This window comes from Eutrigla gurnardus (genome assembly GCF_963514095.1).
Source record: "Eutrigla gurnardus genome assembly, chromosome: 16".
NCBI classification, from domain to species: domain Eukaryota; kingdom Metazoa; phylum Chordata; class Actinopteri; order Perciformes; family Triglidae; genus Eutrigla; species Eutrigla gurnardus.
The window spans coordinates 19,374,726-19,401,699 of record NC_139927.1 but is presented as its reverse complement, the minus strand read 5'-3'; the positions used below and the strand labels follow the sequence as shown (position 1 = coordinate 19,401,699).

The window sequence follows — 26,974 nt, the reverse complement described above, 5'->3', positions numbered from 1 at the left end:
CAATAATGTGCATTTTTGTAGTAGCATAATTTAAGCTTAAAAGGCTTAAACTCCCTTTTAAATCACATCCCCAGTCACCTGTTTAACAATATATGTAAAAGAATTATATATTTATATTTTTACATAAAAATCTCGTCATCTTTTCTTCCTGTAAGACAAAATATGACGAGTTCTTACATAAGCTAGTACCATGTCAACCAATAACATCATGCCATCCATCCATCAATCTGCTGCTTTCAGTGATAAGAGAGGTGAGTGTGGAGCAATAGTCCTGTGTAGCTCCATATAACACTTCACTCTAAGTCTGCCCACTTCCTAGTGGTCCAATCAAATGCAACACATTTGATTTAAATCCCTCTTTTAAACGCCGCTCAAATATTCTGTCGCTGGGGAATACTCACAGTAGCTTAAGTCACTTTAACTTCCTTTTTATTGGGACTAAATGGACTTTAGTATTGCATGTTTACAACTATGTTTTAAAATCATAATATTGTTAGCAGAATGAATGACTAAAAGCTTTCGGAGAACCTTTCACAATAAACAATAATCTTTTACTTCTTGCCATGCCATATTCAAGAGTTAATAATAGAACGTGATGATATGTTGCTGAAAAATCCAAACTGAAAACTGAACAATAAGCAGATCAACAGGAAAGTCATTGTAAAGCGTTGGCTTTGTAATTCAATAGCCAACCTGAGTGTTATGACGGAGCTGTGTAGTTGTGAGGACGTCTGTGAAGAATGTTTACTGTGATGGATTACTGATAGTTGAACACAGTAACAGAGTGAGAAATGAAAATCAACCTAAAACACAACAATTAAGCTGTATGTTGGGAATAAAACACCAAAAGGACTAAAACACTCAAAATGCCAAACTTGAATTCAGACTGAATGTGAAAAACAATATTGAAGAAGGCCCGTCCCATTCTGGCTAACTGACTTACAAATAGGGTGTTCTGCTCCCCCTTCTTGGTCCAGCTGATGCGGTAGAGGTCCACGTCCGGGGCCCCGTGCTCCCAGGTGGCTCTGAATGAGTTCTGGGTCACCTCAGAGAACTGCAGGTTCTTGGGGGCAGGAACAACATCTGTTCACACAAAGAGAGACGAGAGGGAGGAAGGATGTGTTGGTGATTACGAGAAGGGCTGAGAGATGAGGCAACATCATATGAAGGCTATTTACCGTCGCCTCCAGTGTGTAGCTGAACGCACCGCGTGGGCCAATTACATGTATATTGTGTGTATGTGTGTGTGTGTTCTTATACTACTACTTTTAGGAGGACCAGGTTTAAGACCTTGACAGTGAGGACATTTTGTATTATTTGGGCCAGTTCTTGACTTGGTTGGTTTAGGTTGAAAGTTAGCCTATCCTAAAAATCAGACTGAATCACAATGTTGTGACCCAAAGCAGCAAATCAGTCCTGCCTATGTTGTTTTTGTTTATTTTTATAAACATGAACGTTTGGAAGAAATGCACTTAATCTAGGAAATGTGTCAGTTAGATGGTCACTATTTATATAATTTGACTTACAACAGCCTGAACAGCTGGGTCAAGCTGACATTTTCTGCTGCTTTCTCTCATGAATGTAGCTAGCTATGTAGTTAGGAGGACTGCCCTGCTCTTAAACCTGCCTTCAAACATCAAATTCATTGATTTTTTCTCCATCCCTGATTCAAAAAAGGAAATCTCTGAATCACTGAACAAATATGAGATGCTGACAGGCATTCACAGATCTGGATCTAGGCCAACCGAGTTAGGAGTTACACAATCTATTCTCTCGTGGAGGTCCTCAGAAGTAAAGAACTACAACAATGTGTGTGTGTGTGTTTTTTTCTCCTTCAGCTCAACAGGGATTAACGATAAGCAGAGCCAATGCAGTAAATGACCGCATGCAGAGTGAGCCCAGCCTCTCTGGAAGCTGTTTTCAGTCCAGGAGGGGAAGTGAAGAGAAAATAGAGTGTAATTTAATTAACAGATCTCATCACCATCACACACGCTGTACATGTTGTACTGTTCACTGGAGAGGGCTTCTCAGCGTAGTCATGGTTGACATAGTTACGGGGTTGGTTTACAGTATTTTCTCAATGATCACTGGTGGTATCCAGCCATACAGATATTCTCCCTTGTCGCCATGTTTTCATGTAATCTCCTAAAACGTGTAATGTCACTTCAATATAATGGAGGTCAATGGATCTAGATCTAGATTTAGACACCTGTATTAATGTAGTCATTACTGAAAATGAAAGCATGCACTCAACCTGATGGAAAAAGTAACAATGAGGTGTGACTGTGGAAGAGGAAGTTGCTTAAAATGAAAAACGGTGTGAAGTAATAAGGCCTGGCTGGATGAATAAAAGCAGATTCAGACCTGTGACACCGTTCCCGAGCATGGTGGATCCAGGTCCCTCATCGTAGACCGGGGTCACAGCCACATCGTACTCTGTCTGGGAGATGAGTCTGGAAAGGTCCAGGGTTGTGACGTCACCGTTGACTTCGACCTGCCAGTAAAAATGCAATAATATTCATTAGGGGTGGGAAAAAAAATCGATATTGCAATATATTGTTGTGCTCTCTGTCGCAATAAATAAATCGATACACTGACGGCAAATATCGATATTTTGGGTCTACGGGTTTTTTTAGACTCCCGTCGGTGCGTCTAAGAGTTTACGGTTCTCCGGAGCGGATCCGCGGGGGCCGCCCGCTGCCCGGGGGTCGGTCTGAGCTCCAAGCGGGTTTCACACAGCCTTGAGGCATGAGTTTGATTGCCTATTTACGGGCAGGATTCCGGGCGGCGCATGTTTACCGTCCGCCGGAGGGTCCGCATGTGTGGATCCGCGGAGCCGTGTGGGCATGAGGCCCGACTTCCCAGGTACTGGATGGGTGAACATAACTCTGCACATAATTGGTTGCATACTGAAATGTGCCCAATATTTCATTTAATTCTGATGTTATTCTTATCTTGTTTAGCTATTGTTAAACTAAAACGGGCCCAAGTTTACATAAAACAAGTTGCTACTGACTTTTCAGTATCAGAAAGCACTGTCCTGGTTTACATAAGACATGTTATTAATGTTCATGCACTTTAATGTGTCCAGCTGGACAGTGTTTATTCATTTGTACATTGTACGAAGTTTTGGAATTTATTTTTATGCATATTTTTTTCAGTCACATATCGTGATATATCGTTGATGAAATGCCTTGCAATATATCGAATATCGCAGATATCGTGTATCGTGATATCATCGTTATCGTGGGCCAAATATCGCCACAGTATCGAATCGTGAGTTACCCGTATCGTCCCACCCCTAATATTCATACAGGCATTTGTTGGCCAACGCTTCATGCCTGTCATTCCTGGAACCTGCTCCGTTTTTAGTCAAGGTGTTGACATTTCACACTAGATTATGAATATAAATATGCAAGATCTTAACGGGATTAAGGATAATTTGTGACAACTGTACTGCAATGTGCTGTTTGTTCTTAAAGAGATTAAAAATCTCAGTGGGATTATTCTCATTAAATAAAGCAAAAACTTGCTAAATGTCTCTTGGCGAAAGCAAGTGATTGGAATCTTGAGGTACAGAAAATAAATTGACAATGTAGAAGAAGGATATGAACATAAAAATGCCTGTGTATTGCTAATAACGTTTCTATTCGTTATAAATCAGCAGCTCGACTCAAGATAGGCGTTTTGAAAGAAAATGTTTATGTGAATCTAATATATTCCCCAAGATAAGCAGCTAGAGATAAATAAAATATATGCTTGTAAGGTTAGAGAATATCAAGACAAAGCTGTGGAGTATGAAACGCTGAGTCGCGTCTCCTCTGAGTTTTCCATTCCAGGGGAGAGCTTAGTGAAGTAAGCAGCAGGAGAGAAAAAGGAGTCAGCGGGCATTAATCCAACGTTCTATAGTCACAGTCTACAGCAGCAATCCTTAAGAGGAGCTGAGCTGCTGTGTGTCATCCATCAGAGCTTTTTGGAAACGTCTCGAGGGTGTCCACCGACGGCACCTTCCGCTGCCGATTCACCCCAGACTGTTAGTCTGACATCCAAGTGAGAAGTTATGAGGACGGAGTGGTGCTGGGGCGGTCCAGGCTGGCTGGCCGAGCCAGCGTTCTTCTGCCATTAGACTGCTTTTCTCAAAAAGCCGGGCCAACTGAGAGGCCGGCTGTAACTCGTGACTTGCTCAGGCCTTGGTCTCTTTCCCAGAACGAAGACATCGCCGCCGAGTCAAGCTTCACAAAGCTTCACAAAGCTCTCTGGGAGTTTTTACTGTTTAAAGGCACCTTTGAACGACCTTACAAACAATACGGATATTTTCAAACAAGTCTTGCAGGCGTTTTGCTGCGAGAGAGCAACGTGTGAGACCTTCCATTAGGAAAGGTCACAGCCACACATCCTACACACATGAAACCGATTTAGACTGTTTGTGCTGAGCTCCTCGGGATTTACGGATTCCAAAACAAACATAATCTTCGTTCAAGATTTTAATGCAAGTCTGACCATCTTTACTAACCCCAGAAACTAGATGATTTGCAAAGCAAATGGAGGGTCATATGATGCCAATATGGAGCCTGTGAAGTCTTCATACTTCCTCTCCTGGTATTGATTAAACACCCCGTGTTTTCCAGGACTTAAAACAGCTTAGAACTTAACTCTACACCCGCTTCATTTAGTAATCACCTATCTAGAAATATATGAAAATGAGTCTGACTGAAACTGAAACTTAGTTGATCAATGTCTTGGTTTGTACTCTCTATGATAATTGGAAGGAACAGTGTCAGGATTCTGTGGCAAAACCCTGTTTGTTTCTGGGTCATCTACTGCAAACCCTGTTTGTTTCTGGGACATTAACAGTCTTCTCCTCTTCTGATACCCCTTGCTGCAGGGTAGCGTTATGCTACTGATATGGGAAGCCCCACCAGTTGATTGTTTGTCATCAGGTCGGATTTTAGTGGAATCAGACTAAATCATGCAAGTAAAGCATAATCAAAGCATGTATTTACAGATTTGTGTTGCACAGAGCTGCAAATTAAAAACTTTCCAACAAATGTAGAAGTTTAAGTTGGTTGGACTGATGTATTGAAGCTGCTTGCCCACATTACCTAAACACATGTACATTTTTTATAGTTATACTCACCAATTTATCTGCAACTGACAATTATTTTCCCCAGCAACTACTGTGTTGATTTTTTTCCCATCATTCTCAGAACTCAAGCCAACCGACTAATCAATGAATTGACCCTATCATTTCACATCTTTCCCTAGTGTGCTTTTAAAGCTAAACTGACAATTGTTCATTTGATTTTTGTATTCCAACATTGTTTTTTCTTCATGAAAAGACACAGATACATAACAACTTGTCAGATTGTTTTTTAACCTTTAGTCTGGGTGATTTTGGTGCATTTTCTTTGTGTCTTAAACTGAAGGAAAGGCAGAATCTCAGTCTTACCTCCTTCAGATCTCCGTCCTCTGGTTTGTAGGTGACCATGTACTTGCGCACGGCTCCGGGAGCAGCGTCCCAGTTGAGCTTCATGGTGCTGTGAGTGACATCAGTGACTCTCAGGACGCCAGCAGGAGGCATGGGCACTGACGGGGGACAGGGTGTGGACATTTAGAAACCAACCTGACTACAGTATAAAAACAAGTAACATCAGGACAGGTCAGTGACGACAGGAGGAGACGCTCAATGCTGACAGGCTTTTGCGACACAGCGTCATGCACATTTTGTTTCACATTCACATTCTTCTTTGCATGTTAAATTAAATTCAGCCAGATTATTTCTGTTTTCAGAGCCAAAACCCATCTAAAGAACGAGTTCAACATTACTTACAGGTGACTCCTGTCCCCTCCAGAGGGTCGCTGGCGGCCTCTCCATGCAGGGCGTAAAGTGTGATTCTGTACGCCGTGTTGGGTATGAGCTCCACCAGCTGGACGTTGGTTACACCCCCTCCGACACGGACCTACACATGGTAGGAACATGGTGGTGAACCCAGACTCTCATCACCACAGACTTGTGAAAAAAAGCTCCACGCCAGTGTGCATGTGTTTCACTTCTCTACCATGAGAGCAAGATAAACAGCTTTTTCAATTCACTCTTTATTGTGAGCTGCAATAAAATCCTATATGGTCCCATCCCGACATACAATATAAGTTCAAGTGCTTAAGTCTAATCATGTTCCCAACAATTACAGAGAAGCAATTGTTGGCAATGAAAATCTTCGCTCTCATTTGTCTTGACAATTCTACTTTACCATAGAGGCATTTTGGTATTTTTAGGCCAGTGGAAGGGAGATAGCAAATCAATAGTATGTAGTATTCAACTGAATGTAAAACGCTATATAAATGCAGGTCCATTTACCATTTAGTAGATGAACATCTTCTGAAAGCTGGGAACCCAACGGTTAATTTAAGAAGCAGCTCAGTAGTGTGTGTCAAGTTCAATCAAAAATCAAAATGAACCTTAATGAATTAAAATAAAGTGTGAAAAGTCTACAAAGCTTAGAACCTTAGGAGGGAAGTGTATCACGGCCCATTCTACAATGTGTCTCATAATCTTGTGCAGCCATTTTGGGGTTGATAGCGTTTGTTACACAGATTTGATGTGAAATTTAACTCGAGAATTAAAAAATGTTTATCAAAATACAGCAGACACCAAGATTGAAACCAGAAGTGTGGAGGCCTTTTATAGCTGCACATTAATGTTAATAGTTTTGGGTTGTTTCGTTGTCCACATACTTTTGGCCATTGTAGTTTAAAATGATTGTCTACTGTTCAAATCATTTTATGAGTATTTCCTGTTGATTCATGAAGCACTTAAATGTTGAGGTCCTGATTCACACTTCAGCTGCATAGTTTCCAGTAAAGACCGCTTCAGTGGACATTAAATCATCCCTTGGCTGTATAATCGCACATGTATGTTAACGCCACCCATTCAGCATCTGTTCACTTTATATCATCCCAATGACTTCATGCTCCATGAGCTAATCCTTCCCATTACCCAGCGTGTCTGCCCGCTTTACTTTCTGTAGGTCTGCTAAAGCTGCGTCGCTAAGTCCACTTCCTGTTCTCCAGGTCAATGAGGCGCTCATCGTGTCGCCTTCTGGAGGCAGTAAGGTAGCAGTAGTCCACTCAATGGGTTTGTGTTCTAGGTGTTGTAGTGTAGTGTATTGGCCCCGTCATGCTGGTCTTAGTTAGCAGAGGTCCCTCCTCCTCTACTATGTTGGTTCTACCACCACCCTGAGAGTCTGTGTCCACACAGTGCCTTTATCTGGCAGAAAAGAAAAGCCACCACAGGGCACTATATCTTATCAATATATCACCACTCTAATCACTGTTGTATGATAGACTGGCATGGCCCATTCCTATTATTATCTATCCGGGCTACTATCATTTATTGTTTCTCATGAGCTCCGTTGGATGATTGTGTCATACTTTGTATGGACGAGCTTGTCACAGTTCAATCTGACATCCGTATCGTTAGAGCGAGGCGGGCGATCAGTCAGAGACAGCGTGTAGGCCGATGAAAGCACACAACTCTCCATAAACATTCAGTGTCTGGCAGATCTGCTCCCGCTAATGGGCTGTTCAGCCTTTGTTATGATAGTGCCTCTCCGACAGACACAATCAAAACAAGCTTTTCTCCATTTCCTACACTTATCTCACCAGTGCTGTTCTCAAAAGTTCAGAGCTTTTCAGATTGAAGCACTCAAGAGAGGGCACGGCAAAAAGACGGCGGGTGCAGCGCTCCTTCAAGGAGGCAGCTGCTTAACGCTCTCTCCTCATTGGGAACAACTGAAGAAAGACGCAGTCAGAAAAAGGTGCTATGTGGACACAAACCCTGTTCTTGTTAACAGGAGGGCTCTACAGCGGGGGATTCATACCGCCCGGAACATCATTGGTACGCATCTACTGAGCACACAGTCATATTGGTGACATGAGGTGCCTACGCAGAGCCCAAAGGATATTAAAAGGCAAAACCCATCCAGCCACAGCCTGTTCACCCTGCTGCCGCCAGGAAGAGATACACATCTATCAGCTGCAGAACCACCTGACTTCTTTCATTAGGCTGTGATTCAGCTATACACCCTTCACATATAACAGGTTTCTTTTTTTTTTTTTTTGTATTTTCTAGCTAAATTGATCTACAAGCTGTATTTCGTGGTTAGGACAAAAACCAGACAACTGAAGGTGGCGTTACTTTACCTCATTCTCCAGCTGAGGCTCCGTGGCGTTGATGGATTTGTACAGCAGCATGTAGCCGGTGGCTCCGTCTGCCTCGCCCCATCTCACCATCATGGTGCTCAAGGTCTCATCATAAACATTCATGTTCTGCACTGCTGGCAGCGGCACTGACGGGACAACAGCACACGATCAGAGGGAGGAATCATTCAGTTGTTCCGTTTAATATCTTTTGGTCTGTATTCAATTAGAGAAATGCGATGTAATGTAATGTCATTTGAAGTATCTGAAGAAGACTGAGAGCCACTGGATTTTCTGTGGATCCATCCATGTAGTCAGCGTACAGTGACAGCTAAGCTAGCAGACGTTGGACCCAGAAACTGCATATTTTGGATGTTGGTTCTAATATCCTGATCTGCATGATGTTAATGTGAGAGGCATTTGGTCACATAAATAAACTCCAACTTCTAGGGTATAAGCATTCTTAAAATATTTGAAAGGCTTTTTGTTAGACTGATTGTTGGGAACACTGCACCCATAAACATTAGTTTTAACACAGAAAATGTGTTGGCTTTTTAATAGTGAAGGTTTGCACAATAAGTCTCTTGACTGTTCGAGGTGCCTCTTGCCTTTAGAGACTTTATGCTTGTGTCACACTGACAGAGTCCAGACTGTCCTGTGGGAGGACATTATGACCGAACTGAGTGTTAGTTTAAAATGAAAATGACAGTAAATGAGGCCACAGCGATGCAACGCCTGCTTGTGCCATCTAAGAACAATAACTTATTGTTTTATGACAGTGAGAAACAGCTCATTGTAAAAATCAGTTGCACATTTGAGAATAAATAAAGCAAACATTAAAGGCCTTATGAAAGCAGTGAGAGCTGTGCAATTAACACGCTGTCAGTTTATTGGAGATTAGTGATTCCCACTTCGCCAACCACTGTTTACCATCAGCTCACGCCACTGCATCACGGGACATTGTGTTTGTGTTGAACAGTTTCCCGCCTCAGATCAGCAGCTAAATATATATGTTGTATAAACAGGGAGCGGATTTGCAGGAAGAAAAAAAAAAACGAGTAAACACGTGAAAAAGGATAATGAGCAGAGAAATCAAGTTGTTTACCTCATAAACCCTACAGAAGAAAACAAAAATCGTTTTCCCACAACAGAGCGGTGACGATATGCGTCTTTAAGCTCCTCTTTGATCACGTCCGTCGCCTCCAAGGGGCAGTCAGTGTTTTGGGAAAAGCGTGGTTGCTGAACATGAAGTGTTGAAGGAGAAAAAAGAGGAAACACTTACAGGTGGTCTCAGTGCCCTTCAGAGGCTCGCTGCTCTCCTCGCCGACCACGGAGTAGACATTGACGAGGTACTCCGTCAGAGGGATGAGGTCTTCCAGCACCGCAGTGTTCACCAACCCGTCGACCAGCAGCTGAAATGAAAAAGAAACTGGTTATTACTGTAGATTCACCCACTTTAACTTAGCTTTTAGGGTGTCAATCTAAAATGGTATCATTTGTGACGGCTATGGCTCAGAGGTAGAGCGAGTCTTCTTCCAATCGGAAGCTTCGTGGTGGACAACGTTTGCTAGACGGACCACAAATTTATTTGAAATGAGTCCGTAGAAGTCCAGGTAGTGAGCAGGTCTGTGTGGTGGACGGGTCAGAAAACACCCAGGGACTGCTGTACTGTCATGTCTGCTTGTTAAGTTCTGTTATTATATTATTTGGTTATTTGCGTTCTTGTTTCCGTTTCCTGTTTTATTTTGTAAGTTCCTGCCCCAGCAACGTTTCCTCTTGTTTCAGGTGTCTTGACTTCCCTGCGTCTGACTTCCCCTGACTTCCTTGCCAGATTGTCTTGAGTCCTAGTCAGAAATTCCTCTGGACTGCTGCTTGTGTTTGGGCGACGTTCAACATTTGAGAATCTTTTCCTTCTGTGAATTAATATTTTTTAAGAGTTTATAAGAAAAATGCATACGTGTACTACAAAGTATGCTATCAAAGTGGGGAATTTTTACCTAAACGTTTTTTTTAGGTTTTTTTTGTAACTGACATCAGTAACAATGCCCAGCCTTACTGAATTTAAAAGAAAAGGATCAAGGTGCAGCAGATTAAAAATGAAATATTCAGGTAAATACAAATAAAAATCCTCTCATAAAACCATAGGATTTAGAGGATTGAGCCCTTTTTGGGTCAGAATACTTGGAACGTAGTTTGGCTGGCGCTGAGAGAATTTCAGTTAATGACTATGCAACTTTGGTAGCTGGATGAGTATTGCTGGTCGGATATTTCTTCATCAGGATCTGTCAATCAGTGATTGGTGTTGGGCCAGGTCTCGTATGCTGAACAGAAACTATCGTGCTGCGTTCATGCGCCGCTGGGAACGTTCACCTGGCCGCTAAGCAGAGTCACATTCCTGTGCTGGTCTGCTGGAAAATGGAACCCAGAGGAGTATGACGAAAACCAAGAAGCAGCAGGCTCTTATCAGGTTAGTTATGTCTGTTACTAATTAGATTCAACCGAATCCAAAGCAAATCAACTTACTTCAAAATATTTTCTAAAATCAACCTCAGTTCTTGATCTTAGTGGAGCGTAATCTTTGTTGAATCAAGATACTGACAGAAATTCTAATAACAAGTTGATTCCAGCTTGAAATATTCTTCTTATGTGTCATTTGTTTGCAGAAAACCATCTATTAAGAACTCAATTACAAACAGAACTGAGTCAATAAGGAAACAATTGTTTGTAGCGTGCTTGCAAGAGTAGACTTGAAGATAACATCATTCAGTAAATCAATCAAATCATTCCACAGATTTTAAGACCGGGAATGGTGATGTCTGCATGTTTCAGGTAAATCTGTTTACACTTTAGTTTGATGCCCTGATGCCTACGCCTTCTATTACAGGGTTTTTGTATGTTATGCAGTGCATTTGAAAGCATTAGAAAAAGTAGTATTTACGTAAATGTAATTGGTCACTCGGTTTAAAAATTTAAAGCAGCAGTAAATTAAAAAGTCGTTAATTAAAAGACTTGTGTCAAACGCCGTGTCTGTTAGTACTCTTCCATGTAGTACGTTGTGTACTTGCTTGCCTAGAGCAGGAGTAGGATTTGTCTTGGCTGAAAAGTCAATCGCAACATTTGACTGCTTCTTCTTCTTTTAATGACAAATTGCAACCAAACAGATCAATACATGGATGCCATATATTGATCTTATTCCATAAACTATTAATACATAAATACAGGTTAAACCTTTTGGTAACTATTGCTTTTTCAGTCCAATACATTAACTACGTTTTATGGCAGGGTCATGGGTAAAATCAGCAGGTTTGGCAGGAAGTTCAAAAGGTCAAAACAAAGATGTAATGTTGGTCAGTGAGATGAACCAAGAGACTCTTATTACATGAAACAGATGTTGACAAACTGCTGCTGTTAAAAAAATGTAATAAATCACAATATATGTTAGCATAGTACTTAGTATGTCACAAAATGTCTCAAGAAGATCATATCATGAATGAAGTATCTAGTGAGTCCCATCCTGACTATATAGGTACAATAATTCTCACTTTACTTTACAAAAGCACTAAAGAAATGGTGAAGTCACCATGTAGTCCACTATCTAGTGAACAGAGGGAGATTTCTGGTGGGACTCGCCTCTGAGGTGTACATTTGTGATAATTATTGGGCAAAACCACCAGCTTTTTCCATTAAAGTTTTTACTCAGTTATCAACAAAATTCCTTGAACTCTTGAAAACACCCACTTAAGATCGTTGGGTCTATTTATTGTACACATTTCTACTCTCCCTCTTCCTCATGTATAAATATTTTCCACATTCACAGTATTATGTGTTTCACCTCATGGCAGCATGCCATGGCCTCAACCCTGACCCTTCTTGTTACTAGCTGCTGTGAATGTAGGAATTCACTCACTGGCTGTAAATCACTGCCAATATGACCTTCACTAAATACCCAGCATGTAAATATCATACATCTCATGTTGTTATGTGGGGCTGTGCTCTACAGTCCAATGTAAACAGATGGGAGAAGAGGGAGGCGTCTCAGCCCAGTGTGAGGTCTATAACGTTAAACTAAGTGGACCCAGTGGAAACAAGCCCGGTTCTAATCACACAGGCTCCATCTGACATGGTCCAATAAAAACACAAAGGATGGAAAAGACCCAGTGCTCTGTTTTTAAAGACGGGACTTGATGGGAGGTTAAGTGTAAACTGAATGCAGGTTCACCAAAGCAACTGGGATGGAGATGTCGGTCCCTGAGGGGCCACGGTTTGAATAAAAGCCAGACCTGGGCATTTGGCAGCCTTTCCCTAAGTTGTTTTTTAACCAGTTGTGTGAGGGTTTGTCACATTGGACAACACCGAAGAGAATATTAAACAACAGGTGGGGTATAAGCATCAATTATTCTGTTTTTGTGTGACTGACAACGTGTCATTATCTAAATTCACAGGAAGTAGTAAATCTCACCTGACAAATAAAAACAAACCAAAAGTTATCTGCTACAGTTTAAGCCAGGTCTAATGGGAGCCAAAGGGATTTAATCAGCCAACAAGATGCTAGTTGATATTCAGGATCGTATCCAGCGCCAACACATGGTAGACATAAAGCTTTTGAGCCAGGAAGAAGCACAGATTCCTCTAATGGTCCTATGAAACTGACCAATTATTTTCGGAGTCTTTTGACCATTTAAACCTGGAAGAATCGAGTCAAACTGATCCCAGACAACAATGATCGTCAAAACTCTTTGTTGTCGAAAAGTGCTTAAACTGTGCAAAAGCTCACATTTACATCAGACACAACAATATACAGAATAAATGAATCATGAATAATCCACAGCTACACTGTGGTTAATCAGATGACATGTTTTAATCATCTGACAACACTCATCTTAAATTGTTCTGTTTTTAATTTCCTTTAACGTTGTATTCTATGTTTTCTATGTGCCTCAGTTGTATGAATCAACTTGTGAACATTGTAATAGTAGTGCTTTGAAAGGATTATGCTGGAGTTGGTTCTACATTTTTGTTATTGTCAACAAATAAATAGCCAAAACCAACATGTTAGTCCGTCTCTCAGTACTGTCTGACTTCCTGTTTGTGGCTCTCAGCTCCAAGCCCATTGGTTCCTACAGAAGACGTCAATCTCTCCAATAAAGAATTAAATCCTCAAAAAACAGCTGTAGTTTTTATCAAACAAACAGGAGGAAATGGTGCATTTATTGGGGACTATTTTTAACGGCAAAACAGGTCAAATGCTGATGTGTGCTCTACTGAGTATAGCTGGCAGCAGGATGAGTATAAATAAACTCCAGTGCGTGTGTTCATGGTGATGAAGGAACAACAGTGAGGTTCATTGATGTGTTTTTAATGGAGATCTATGGCTCAAAGGAAGAAGAGACATCAGGCTTTGGTATGAACACAAAACTTGATTAACTAATAGATATAATCACTGTTTGTTTTCATCATTTTGTAGGATGTGTTATTTTTAATTTGGGTTATATGATGTTGCATTTGTTTACGGTAAGTTTCTCTGGATAAAAGTTCACCCTGTGAAAGTCATCATCTTTATTGCGTTTGAACTTCCTGTGAACAAATAAATATCATGAATTTGATTTTATTCCTGTGCTTCTTTGAGTGTGTGAAGTGAACATGAGTTAAACTCAGGGTAACAGGAAGTAGGAGAAGCTTTGTCTCACCTCCTGGATGGGTCCTCCAGCCACCATCATGTAAGTGATGCGATACTTGTCAACGGGGCTGTCGGGTGGCGTCCAGGTGGCACGGAAGGAGCGGTGGGTCACCTCCGAGGTCACCAGATTGGTGGGCGCCTCTAGTTCCCCTCCTGAAAAGGAATGAACAACAAGCTGGAATATGATCCGACATGTCAGAGTATTTCCCACGGTGAACCTTGCCACCACAAATCTGCCCCAGCACATTCCCTCTTCTATATATTTCCACTCTTCCAACTTTAACAAATGGCTTTTGCTCTGGCTGTGCAGTAAATCAGTTTTGCATTTCCTCCTGAAACTGATTCACAGTAAAAAAGTATTCCATCTTGAAAAAGTACTTCCAAAGTAAAAGTTTCCATCAGATGAAGAGTTGTGACATCTTTGTCTGAAATAATCAAAGTTGTCAGGCAGAATTGTCTAGTGCATTTTTTTGGGCTCTGATATTTTGATTTAATATTTTTTTATGAGTAGAACTGATTTGTGACTAAGATTCTGTCATTAGTTCTGTCATTCAAACAGGTTCAAAGCAGCTGTGCAAAGGAAGAGTAATTTGGCTGATATTCATGTCTTTACTTGGAGTGAAGTTTTTGTCGTCCTTCATAACCAGAGCAACGTTTACGCCCTCCAGCCCCAAATGAAAGCCTGTAGTACCATTTACTCAATTTACGGTCGGCAGTCTTAAACACTGGTATTGTAAAAGCATAATTTTCTTCAGTTTGAACCTGACCACCCCCACAGCGGTATTCAGAGATGAAGCTGGAATTACAGCTGCAAGCAGTGGCAGCTCCCAGCTCCATCTGTCTAACGTAGACATTCAAAATGACCTCAAAACTCAGTAAAAGCAAAACTTGAAACAACTCCTCCAGATATCAAGGTGTCGTTTATGGCGCCGCCATCATCAGGAAAATGCATCTTAATTAATATGAAGTCTGGTGCATTTTAATGGGAATGGGACGTTTTGAGGAAGAAGATTTGTGGTCCTTCCAGAATTTAAGTAGAGCTGGGAACAACTGCAGCGGTGTGCAGGTCGTTTTTTACATCGTGTTGCCATCATGTTTTATGTTGCTGTCATACAGCGTTTCTCAACTGGGAACTGAAGCTGTGATCTATGCCCTCGATTGATGCAGCGGTAGACCAGAAACTCCTGTGTTCTGAGAGGTTAAATGCTTTCGTCAATGGAGTCTTGTGGCTTTGAAGAGGGCATAGATAACAGTCAGAAAGGTAAAGAGGTGAAAATAGTCTAGATGCAGTACACTTTTACTAGTTTCAAGCTAAACAGAAGGATAACTCTGTTTCACAAACATTTGGTTCTTCCTTTGATTCATTGGATTGCAATAAACTAAATTAACCAGCCATGATGTCATCGTGTCAATGCTGCCTTCTGAAACCTTAATTCTAATACCAGCTGTACCAGTCTGATGGGGATACTGTGACTCTTTTCCCACCTGGGCCTTTGACGCTGTTACACAGGTTGTTGGTGAGGTCGTCAACGATGTCCACCAGGAACTTGAAGTCGTTGACGTTGTACATGTGAATCTCGTCGGGGTCGGTAGCGATGGAACGCAACTCGTTCTCGTCTGCGTTCTTCACACCTGAGAGAAAAAACGTCACCGTCATAACTGTGTCTGAAAAAAGTGATCCTAAAAAGTAAAATGTACTCAACTAATCCATCTTTACATATAAAGTATACTGTACGTCATGGTTGACCATTTCTCAAAGATTACCTTATCTCCATTGGTTTCAGTTCATATCAGTATGCTTTGAAAATCAACTTGCAGAGACTTGAAGCTCAACTGATGACATTTAAATAAATGACTTATATTCCCAGCTGCAGGGAAGAAATTAACCTACAATCATGAAATGTTTCAGAAGATGTAGTTTAAGGGGCTGAAACATGGAAACCCAACATGTTGGCTCATAATTTCATATGAGCAACACTAGAATTAAGCAAGCACTAGCTTACTGTTAAAACCTTCACATACCGACTGCGTAGAGCTCAATGTTGTTGTCCTTCAGGTTCTGTGAGGTGGAGACGATATCGTCCTGCGACTTTCCGTCAGTGATCAGGATCCCAATTCTGCGGGAGTCGGGACGCATCCCCACGTTGGCTTTGAAGTTGTTCTGAAGGACATAGTTCAGAGCCATCCCTGTGTTGACAGAAACAAAGACTTTCACTAAACATTCAGGGGCCCATTCACAAAAGGATTGCACAATGTACTGTATCTGGATCCAAACTCGTGACCTGCCCTACATCAGTCTGAATCCAGCGTGGAGTGTTGTTACGTCACCTGTCATGGTGTTTCCCCCTTTGTACGGCAGGTTGGAGATGGCATCCAGCAGGGACTTCTTGGTCGGATGGGCGTTCAGGTGCCATTCGGTCTTTGGGTCTCCGCTGTACTGAGCCAGACCTGCAGAAAACACCAAGGAGACAACAACCTGTCAGGTTTAAAAAAAAAAAACCTGTAGCAATAAAGAAAAAAACAGTTGAACAGCACCATAAACATGTTTCAGTGCCAGTAATAGTAATCACATGCATAGCAGTACCTGTAGTAGTAACATTGGTAGCAGCAGTAACATACAGAATAAGGTTTGATCAATTAAGCTAATTGATAAAAGTATGAGTAGCTCTGAGACATTATTGGACGTAGTAGCACAGGTAGTAATTACAGCAGTGAGAGCAGTTAAATATTACCAATCTGGACTCTTTCAGGGCCGATGTCGAACACGCTGACCATGCGAGCGATGAAGCTGCGGATGGTTTTGAAGTTGATGCGTCCGATGCTCCAGGAGCCGTCGACCAGCAGCACGAGGTCGGCCTTCGCCGAGGTCTTACACTGAGTGTCTGCAGGGACAGTGTGGGGGGGAGGGGGGGTACAGTGAGCGAGACAGCTAATACACACTGCAGACACCCACCACCACTGTTTTATATCAACTGTTAAGACATGTGTGGGAAACTGTGTGAAAAAAGTGAGAGGAAATGTTGAGGGGAACGTCAGAGATAAAAGAGAAGAGTGCATCACAAGTGGAAGACGTTTACACAGCAGAATGTTTTACACAGCATTATGTATCACACATTAATCACACGAATAACACTTTGTGAAACAGCTGTGATCTCTCTTGCTTTGGGGCCATTTCTGTTTCTTCCAGCACAGAGGCTTGAATGATTTTTTTTTTTTTATATATCCAGCGGTGAATCAGCCCGGTGGTCTTTTCTGTCCCCTCCAACAGCAGGATTTATCCTCTCTGACACTATGATATACGAGTCTTCCTGTTCCACAAAGTTACCGCACATTCCTGCTCCAGGCACCTGTAGGGGTGAAAAACGGCCTCTCGTCCTCTTTTTTAAGTTATTTTTAAGGTGACACGCCCGGCGGATGCGGCGTGCTTAAAAAACCAGGCCCCTGTGTGTACAATTGAAAACAGGTTAGGAGATAATGGATTACATTTTTTAGTTCTTTTTCAGAAACAGATGCTTGAAACTAAGAGGAACTGAGTCGGATGCATGGCCACAGTCTGTTTGAGTTATACCACCGCCGGTAAACAATATGCTCATGTGGCCCTCCGACATTCATTAATAAGAACAGATGTCATAAACAGAGGCAGCTTTAAGAGGCATCTAATGGGCTGCAGACGACTGCTGGATCCAGTGTCTCCGAGTAAGAGTCCCAGCAAATAAATAGCCTTCTCAGTCTGACTATGGGAAATGAATATCCTGCAGAAACCTGCAGCAATGCCTTCTACCATGAAATGAAATGATTGCAATCCAAAATCAAAATGATGTGTTCACTGACAGAGAAGTGTTGACATAAGCTTGGCTTTTGGTTTTCCAAAATGTGATGTATTATTCTGGAGGAGACCCTCTTAAAGGGTAAGGGGCCGTAGATGTGGTAGAAATGGACAAATACAGGTTGATAATAGCATTCAGTATGTTTAGAACCCAAACCTCCACTTTTTATGGCTTTGCTTCCTTCCTCATCCAACAGAAGAGCAACAGCTCCACGTCTGCTTGAAATACATTTTTTCCTGTTAATCATATTTGATTGCCTGGTTGATCACACATCTGCTCCACAACCTCACCAGCTGTTATGTCAGACACACGTTGCCAAGGGCCATTTTTGAAGCGACTGTGCCTGTTGCAGCACATCTTGTGTTATTTGGCCTTAACTTCAGTATTTTCCAACCTGGAACATATTCACCTATGTTTTTGTGTCTAATGGGGACAACAACTTTTGAAATTGGTCCAGTTGCTTGGGGCAACTCCTCAACACATAAGTAATTGACATCATCTGGAAGAAAGTCATGCTTTTAAGATTATGGAACAAGTGAATGTTGAAATTCAACATGGTGTTAGCGTGTTTACCATCACTTTTTAAATGTTTGATTGTCAACGAACAGTCAGATAAATTAAAGGAAATCTTATTTTACATCAACGGATATAAAGAAAAGTTCTATGAAAGTTGACTTCTATATGAGTAGACAGATGAAATCATCAACAAACTAGACTTAAAGTGTAACTTCGGTAGTTCAGTCTGTTATTGTGTCATGTGACTTGCTGGAAGACGACAAGGAAACATGAGTAAGAGTTGGTGAGCGGCGTGCCAAACAAACAAATGGGATTTCATTTTTTTTCTCTGTAGGGTTCTTTCTTTGTCAGACACTTCTAATAACAATCCGAGCCTGAGTCAGTCTTCACACTTTTAAAAAGGTGATGGTAATCAAGATAAAACCATGTTAAACTTTAACATTTCCAATTGCGTTTCACTTATGCAATATATTTAAAAGCTTGACCTTCATCCAGACAATGTCAAGTGACTTAACATAATGTTGCTGGACACAAGTAGAACTCTCTCACTTTACTCTCGTCTTCACACTTTGTTTCACAGAGAAAATCTGAAAATGAACAAAGCTGTTTATGACGCGTCTGAGCCGTTCTGCCAGACCATAAGGACCTGTCGGAGAGTTTGGATTGAAGCCCCCACCAAGCAGCCTGCCACGTGACAGCTGAACTTTCAATATACGAGGATGTGTGAGTGGAACATGGTGGAACATCCTGGATCTGTTCCCCACTCTTTGGGCAGTCACCGGTCACTGTGTCTGCTCTCCATTACAGAAGGAAATTCTGCCCAGGGTCAGCACCTCCTCTGGCTCTTTATGAGAAGCATAACATTTTCCTAACTGTATAAATCCCAGTGGCAACTAACTGGATGTGTAATTGGAAGCAGAAGCCTCATTCGTGCTTCTGACAACATAAAGATGGGAATATCTACTTTTGCATGCAATCATTAAAGAGATAAAAACGAAGATACGTTTTAGTGGTAACGCCATTTAAGTACCAGTGAAATGGTGGTTAAGAGCGCCTGTAGCTTCTGTACTGTGATATACTTCACCGTAGAACAGAATAGATGAGCTGTGTTTATTACTCAGATGGTGAGCCTGGAAAGTAGCTCAGTGGGTGGGAGTTAAGTGGATAGAGAGATGTCCAATGTATGGTAGGCAACAGTGAGAGACAATTTACTTTTTTATCCCGTTTGAGTTGTCCCATGATTTATGATATGAATTGTAATGTCAAGAAAGTCTCAGTTTGTCAGAGGTTTAGTATCATTTGGATTTGATACTGATACTAACACACAGACATTGTAGCTTCAGAGCGACGCCACTTACCACACTGTTGGTGGAAAGTCTTTATAGTGATGTGTTTTCACATCTTTTACTTCAACAGTTAGACGACGAAAGGAGACCTTCTTGATGTGTAAAATGAAAAAAATGACAAATATCATATGTGTAATTCATGGTACAATTAATATCAGATTTAAAAAATGATTTGTCTCATGCTGTTGACTGCCGTACATTTTCATTTTGTCGACCGGAACTTTGCCTCCCTATATGGAGCAACAGAGGACTGCTAGCTCCGGACACACCTACCTAACCTGTTGTTGGATCAGAGGGAGGACATAGATGACCTTGGTGGTTTTCAATCAGCTCTGTATCACTGCCCTGATATCCAAATATCCACCTCCTCCTGACTCTCTCCATAATGCTCTGTTAGCTCCGAAGCATTTATGCAATGAAGCGAGGTTTTATATGACCGGTGAGGCTAGTTAGTTGCCCAAAGTCCCATTTAACTGGATGATTTGTTTTGGAAACGCTGCAGAGTGCAGGATGAGTCATCAAACATATGAAACTGTTTTAGAGATGAGAAAAGACATGACGTAAAAATACTCTGATGCAGATTTTTGACATATATATCATATATTTTTTAATTTCCCTGGGTCTTTAAAGGTCAGCGCGTTGTGGGCGGGCATGTCATTTTTCTCCAGATCACACTCCAAATGAGATATGAGGTCGGCGTGGAGACGTGAGCCAAGCAGCTCAAAATAATTTGTACTAATCATAATCATCTGCGTCAAATTTTGGCATGCCATTCCAAAGAGAATGTGATGTTAATTCCCTTCGACAACTCATAATTCAATGCTCTGGCACTAATTTGATCTGCATTTTGCGCCACTCGTGTTCTGAAACCACTTGGATCAGCGAGTGTCTGGTCTGCAGCCCTGCTCTCTAGGGCTGATGATGGCGTGCGGTTTGTAGTGTGGTGGAGACATCAGCTTTTACCAGAGGGGTCGACAGAAGGCGGCTCGGGAGCGTCCATGAGGGTCGTCTTCTCCTCTCCTGCCAGAGGCATACTCTCCCCTCCATCAAACATCCCAAACACGGCAACAGAGTACTTTGTTCCTGCCCTAAAGAAGAAAGGAAATGACATGAACTTACAGCTTTCTTTTGACCCTTGGCTAAGTCCCGCCCCTCGCTGATACTATGTCAAGCTGTCAGAGCTACCAGCAGCCCAAACTCACTAAGAGTCACTAACTGCACGCCCTGAAATGTAATCTACGTTTTCCTTCACATGCTCAGATATGTTGTCATTGGGATGTTGCTAAGTATTGGCAGGGCATGGCTCGGTGGTTATTAGAGTGTGTCAGGTGGTTGCTATGGTCAGCATTGATAAGGGCACTGCAACTGTAGATAGATTGGGATGATGAGTTAAAGGAACACTGGGAATGAGTTCTCCTCACAGAGAAATACACAGAGAAAGCCAATCACAACCCCAGTATTTTTTCACCCTGTTTTGCTTATTTATTTAATTATATTACTATTATTTTTAATTTTGTATACAAATTGTAGTGATTTATTTTATTAAATTAAATGTTTCTATTTTATTTTAAAAACAAACAAAGAAAGCCCTGCCATGGGACCAGCTGGCTCCAAGCTAGGGCTGAACGATTTATCGTTTTCTGACCGAAATTGCGATTTCAGACAACGCGATCATGTGATCGCCAAAGCTGCGGTTTTTGCAGCGCTCCTGACTCACCCAGGATCTGTTGTCAACTATTTTACACATGCCGTCTCCCGACCATCCTGCCAAGCTCACCAATCAGACTACTCGTGAACAGGTCACGCTAACCAATCAGTATTAACCTGCTCCGTATTTGTAATTAGTCAGAAATTACTTCAACTGGACCAGAAGCGGAGTTTAGGGGATTTAATCGCCAAGAAAAACAGCACGTCCGTCATTTGGGAGTATTTCGGGTTTGAGGCTGCAGACGTGCACCAGAAACGGGTACTGTGCAAAACCTGTCGCGCTAAAGTTATAACATCCAGCGGAAACACAACCAATATATACCGGTGATATAATCTCCCGCGAGAGGGTGCATTTCACGGCAGGGGCGCAGATTACGGCACAACACCGGCACTTGAAAAATCACCACAGACATTTGCATGACGCGTGCATGACGAAAAAGTCCGGTAAAAAGTCCGGTAAAAAGTCCGGTGACTATGATGATCAGGCCCACTGTAGCAAACAGACTACAATTACAGCATCTTTTGCCAGTGTAACTCTGTACGATAAGAGCAGCGGAAGACACCGGAAAGACGGATTTAAAAACCTCCTCCGCACGCTGGACAGAAGATATACGATTCCCTCCCGCACCGACTTCTAACGCGTATCCCACAGCTATACGCGGAGTGTAAAGAAAAAGTGGTAAGCCATAAATGAATGACCCACCTATTTTAATGTCTGACATATTTTTTAGAAGGGTCATTTTATTTCAATAACAGTTTTTGTATTTGATTTACAATTAAATTATTACAGTTAAGGATTTTTGCACATTTTAAGACAGTCAAAGATGGCTCTTTTAGTTCATTTGTAATAACTGCCATTGGTCAAGGACTTTAAAGAATGAACATGCATGTTTCTTGTTAATAAATTCATTTGGAAGCAATTTTTAACTTTAGTCCTTGCATTAGAGTAATAGCATTCAATGTTTTAATGTTACTGTACATTGTGAATATTGCACTGAAGCTTGATTTGAAGGAAATCGTGAATCAAATCGAAATCGCAATATCTGTCAGAAAAATCGCAATTAGATCTTTTCCTAAAATCGTTCAGCCCTACTCCAAGCCTCCCGTGTTGGCTCCTCCTCCATCTACTTCCTCAATCTCCACTGACAAGAGATGGTTTATGTCTTTTTTAAAGCCCAGAGCTAAAGCAACACTGGAGTGATTGAAGTGAAAAATGGGATTTTGGAACCTGTACCTGAGACCTCTTCTTTACCCACACATATTGACTGTTTCCCTTTATGTTAAAGTCTCTAGAATATTGAATGGTTAGGAAAGCTTACCTAAGTTCCTCTAGAACAACTGTGTTGTCGTAGGGGCCGACCAGGAGCTCCCCCGGGTCAATTTCATTCCCATCGGGATGGAAAGTCACTTTGTAGCCCTTAACTTCTCCGGGTGCTGGATCCCAGGTGACTCTGAAACTGGTCTTGGTGGGCTCTGAGGTCTGGAGGTTCCTGGGAGCCTTGAAGGGTGACACTGAAATAGAAGAACCCGACCAGAACTTCAGGACAAACTTGAGCAGAATAAACATTTAACACAACTTTTATAGGAAAATGTTTTGAAGATCAGCCACACCACACAATCAAGCCAGTTTGTCATTAGTCCATAATACAAAACCTTGAACGTGGTGTCATTGGTTAAAAAGCCAAGTGTCATGCTGTGAGTTAGTAATGGCAGCGTGTGCTCGAGCATGTGTTTATTCATTGTGATTTTAGTGTTCTGGTGAAAAGACGCTGCAGCACCTGTAGTGTAAAAATGTTCATCTTAACAAGTCGTTTAAACCTTTAAGCAGGTCATAAACTTTTATTTTTTGGGAAAACAATCAGGAAAAAATCTGCAAATTGGATGATAGAATTGTTGCCAAGGCAGCTTGACTCATGTTAATGTTTCTCACAAGTGACAAAACTGTTTAACAAGCCAGTTTTCTCCATTTGTTTGGCAATACTGATATTTAATAGGAGAATGTCCGGGAAGCCAGTTGAGATAGGAGTCCTGATCAGAAAGGGTCGGTTTGATTTTCGGGGAATTATACAAATTTCCTTGCTTCTCCGAGAGCCAGATGAAGCGAGAAATGTTCTGTTGAGCAGCGAGATTCACCTCGGCCAGCTAAATGACTGGATGCAGAGACACATCTGTGAGCCGGTCTGACTCTCTGTGAGCAGGACAAATAGTAGCATCGTCCCAAAGCCAAATCAACCATTGTGCTTCACTGGGGACATATTTGGCATTTAATTTACAATGATTATGTTTTTGTGTTAATACATTTGGCATTCGTTTTGTGATTTTTCTTCTTATTTTGGAAGTTGAACCTCAGCTTCTATAAGTCTGACAGACATGCTGACCCTGAAGGTCAAAAATCCACATTGTAACCCACTAACACCACCATGTTTGATCTCACGGCATTACAACATGAAATCATGCAATCTTTTATATCAGGCTTCAAAATTGGAGCCCTGGCTTCAAAATTGTTCTTTTTACTATTTTCCACCAGATTGAGCACTTTTCTCATGTTTTCCCTATGGAGCAAATACATGCTATTCTCTTAGTTTCCACTAGGGGCATCTCTGTTGTAATATGGAGAACTGCAGTGTTTGCCAATTATTGACATAATGATGAATGACTATGAATATATGACTGTGGAAAAAACTGGTATTTATCAAACAACAAATAATATTAAAATCAAGAATATCAAATAGTTTCGTTTTGATTAAATTAAAATGAAAACATTTTTCTCCTCTAAAGACATCAGGCCAACTGTTCTAAAGTGAGAATTAATGAACAATAATGTTATTCCTAATAATTAACTGGCAGGTTAGTCACAAGAAAAACCTGTGGCTCTGTGGATGGGATCCATAAAAAGCTGAAATCATCTCAGCTTTCTGTGGATGGGATCCATAAAAAGCTGAAATCATCTCAGCTGCAGATTTTTCTTATTCCATTCCATGGTGATAATAAGTTTTAAGAATGAACTTTAAACGTCTTGGTTTAGATGGACATGTGTCTGCAGTGTACTGTCTGTCAGAGGGTTGAATTATGGACCAACGTACGTGTCGTTCCTACTCCTTGCCTTGCTTTTCCTTCCACGCGTTTGTAGATGGGGTGAACGGTGATGTTGTAAGTGGTTGTGGGCTGCAGGCGCTTCATGACGGTGGAGGTGGCCGTCCCGGGGATCTTGAGGGCCACTTCTTTCCCTCCAACGCTGGGAGAGTACTTCAGCCGGTAGTGGGTCACTTTGCCCGGCGCCGGCGTCCACGAGACTTTCATGGATCGCTCGGTCTCATCTGACACCGTCAACCTTTTTCCAGCAGCAGAGGCTGAAAATAGAAATATAGTTTGTAGCAGTGTGTGCAGTAACCCTGAAATGACCAACAGATACCCTGAGATTTAAGTTGATAATGCCATTATTCTCTATCCTTGTCAGACAATGATATTTCAGCCCTTATGTTCCGTGCACGGCTATATTCTCTTCTGGGGGGCTACTTGATATTTTGTTAGTATGGTTTCCCTGTATTTTCCTTCAGTAATAATCATTCATTCATAACTGAATGCATACATGTTGACTCATACCATCGGCTTCATGCCAAAACTAATTGGTTATGAATCAGGCAATCACCCAGGAGTGATCAATCGGCGAGGAAATGCTCACCACATTTTCTCTCCCCCTCCCCGCGAAACAACCAAAAGCCCTATAAAATGAAATGCACTTATTCCAATGATTCTGCAACTGATTAAAACAACTTTGTGAGGAAATAATATGTAGATTTAATGATCCCAAGGAAAGTTTTTCAGACTGCTTGATTTTTATTGGTGGAAAAAAACATTGGCTTCCAACTTTTCCGTGTGTTGATGGATGTGAACAAATCTGTGACGCTGGAGATGAACAGTTATGCTGAAAGGATGCGTTGTGGAACACAGTGTATTTAAGATGTGTTTATCTGCATGTTGCTTTGGGGGGGGGGTGATGTCACATGTGAGCGTACAGAATGAGGAATGTGTTGACATATTTAGAATGTGCTTAGTCAGTAGTAGAGTTCGTCGAGTTTGCAGTGCGTCATTAACACGACACACATGTGCTGATATGAGTCAGCCATGAGTCGTGTTTCAGCGAGCGTAACACAGCAAACTGTCACCACGCCGGCTTTTTACTCCCACTCAGAGTTAAGTAATGTATTTCTTTAGACTAGAAAGCAGAAAGGCTAATTCAATTTGGCTCATGTTCTTAAGGCACACACAAACACTTCCTAAACCTCCTAGAGCAGGGAGAAAATGTGTTCAAGACATGACCACTGACCAATTATGTGTACGAGCTCACAGTTATTTTCTTCTCGCAAATGTGTTGAATCTTTCATGTATTTGAAGTTTATTTATTTAGAAAAATGGACGATGTATATTGATGAACATTTAAAAGAATGTAAATATACAGGATTATAGCCAAAGGTTCATTTCCATGCTTAGTCCCTGACAGGTTGATGGTCATCATGATATACATAATAAATGTTTTCTATGCACTTATTTTCCTTCATTATTTATTTTGCTGTAAAGCACTTGCAGCACACAATGCAGATTTAGCATTTTTAAGTGGTACAAATTCTTACGTATTATTAGTTAAAGTTGAGCTGGAGCGGCAATTCAAGAGAATCTAGCTCCTCTACCGTGACAAACAGGATCGGTCGACAGGACTTAACTTCGTTAAGTTGAAAACATTAGCTCACCACCTTCTCGAACTCTGTGTAGCGCTGAAGTTGCAGATTGATGGATGGATGTTATTATTGGATGAAATTGGTTTGTACTAGCAGATGTAATCACTGTATATTTTGTTTTCCAGGGAGAAAAAATCACAGATTTTGATATAAAAATAAAAAGGTTCATGATCTTTTTGAAATAGGTGCACAATATGATGGGGGATGTGATCTAAAAGGGTTCAAAAGGAATTTTCCTTTTCATCTCAACGAAATAACTTAACCAATGAGATGACTTTCTCAGTGTCCACACGGTGTCTTACCGTCAGTGGTTTCCTGTCCAGTGAGTGGGTCGCTGTCTTTCTGATCGTAGGCGGCGACCACAGAAACCTGGTAGAGCGTCTCCGGACTCAGACCATCCAGCACGGTGTTGGTCACGTCTCCTGGCAACGTTTTAGCTCCACTCTCCCCCGAGAACAGCGACTTCCACTGAACCCGGTACGTCCTCACGTTGCCAGGCGCCGCCGTCCAGGACGCTGTGAAGCTGGAATCGGTCACGTCACTGGTGACCAGGTTTTTAGGGGGTCCCATGTCTGAAAGCAACAAGCAACGGTGAGGTTCATTATGGGTTTCTGTAGTGCAATTCAGCATGTTTATTCAGACGTTGAAACTCCAAATTGTCTAAAGTCAGACTGGCTGGCTTGCTTAATGTTCTTTCCAGTATTTGTGGGTTTTCTTTTTAAATCCATCTTCCTTCTACAACAAAAGAACCATTTTGACATGCTGGCAGATCAGATTATGTTCTCAAGTGGAAACTACTAAAAGACCATCGAGTGGACAGAAGAATTGAACGACTCACCAGAGCTATAAAGGGCAGAGACAATTTAAGAAACATGCCATTTTCTTCCCAAAATATTTCCAAGGTTATTTTAAGACATTTCTGCTTCATTAGTGAATAAAGAGCATCAGGAGACAGGAGACATGGGA

The 26,974-nt window shown here is 41.5% G+C and overlaps 1 protein-coding gene across 4 annotated transcripts in view; it reads right to left on the bottom strand.

Annotated features, from left to right (window-relative positions):
- Positions 1-26,974, bottom strand: part of col12a1b (collagen, type XII, alpha 1b) — a 132,396-nt gene that overhangs the window by 77,489 nt on the left and 27,933 nt on the right. For all 4 annotated transcript variants that reach the window (XM_084030848.1, XM_084030845.1, XM_084030847.1 and 1 more), the window contains exons 14-28: positions 26,311-26,580; positions 24,356-24,622; positions 22,592-22,784; positions 20,529-20,653; positions 16,609-16,758; positions 16,205-16,324; positions 15,899-16,063; positions 15,362-15,508; positions 13,887-14,029; positions 9,482-9,611; positions 8,203-8,348; positions 5,831-5,960; positions 5,450-5,586; positions 2,365-2,494; positions 944-1,083 (exon numbers count right to left, since the gene is read on the bottom strand). In XM_084030848.1, the coding sequence (XP_083886974.1) occupies positions 944-1,083; positions 2,365-2,494; positions 5,450-5,586; positions 5,831-5,960; positions 8,203-8,348; positions 9,482-9,611; positions 13,887-14,029; positions 15,362-15,508; positions 15,899-16,063; positions 16,205-16,324; positions 16,609-16,758; positions 20,529-20,653; positions 22,592-22,784; positions 24,356-24,622; positions 26,311-26,580 (2,393 nt within the window). The remainder of the gene's footprint in view (positions 1-943; positions 1,084-2,364; positions 2,495-5,449; positions 5,587-5,830; positions 5,961-8,202; positions 8,349-9,481; positions 9,612-13,886; positions 14,030-15,361; positions 15,509-15,898; positions 16,064-16,204; positions 16,325-16,608; positions 16,759-20,528; positions 20,654-22,591; positions 22,785-24,355; positions 24,623-26,310; positions 26,581-26,974) is intronic.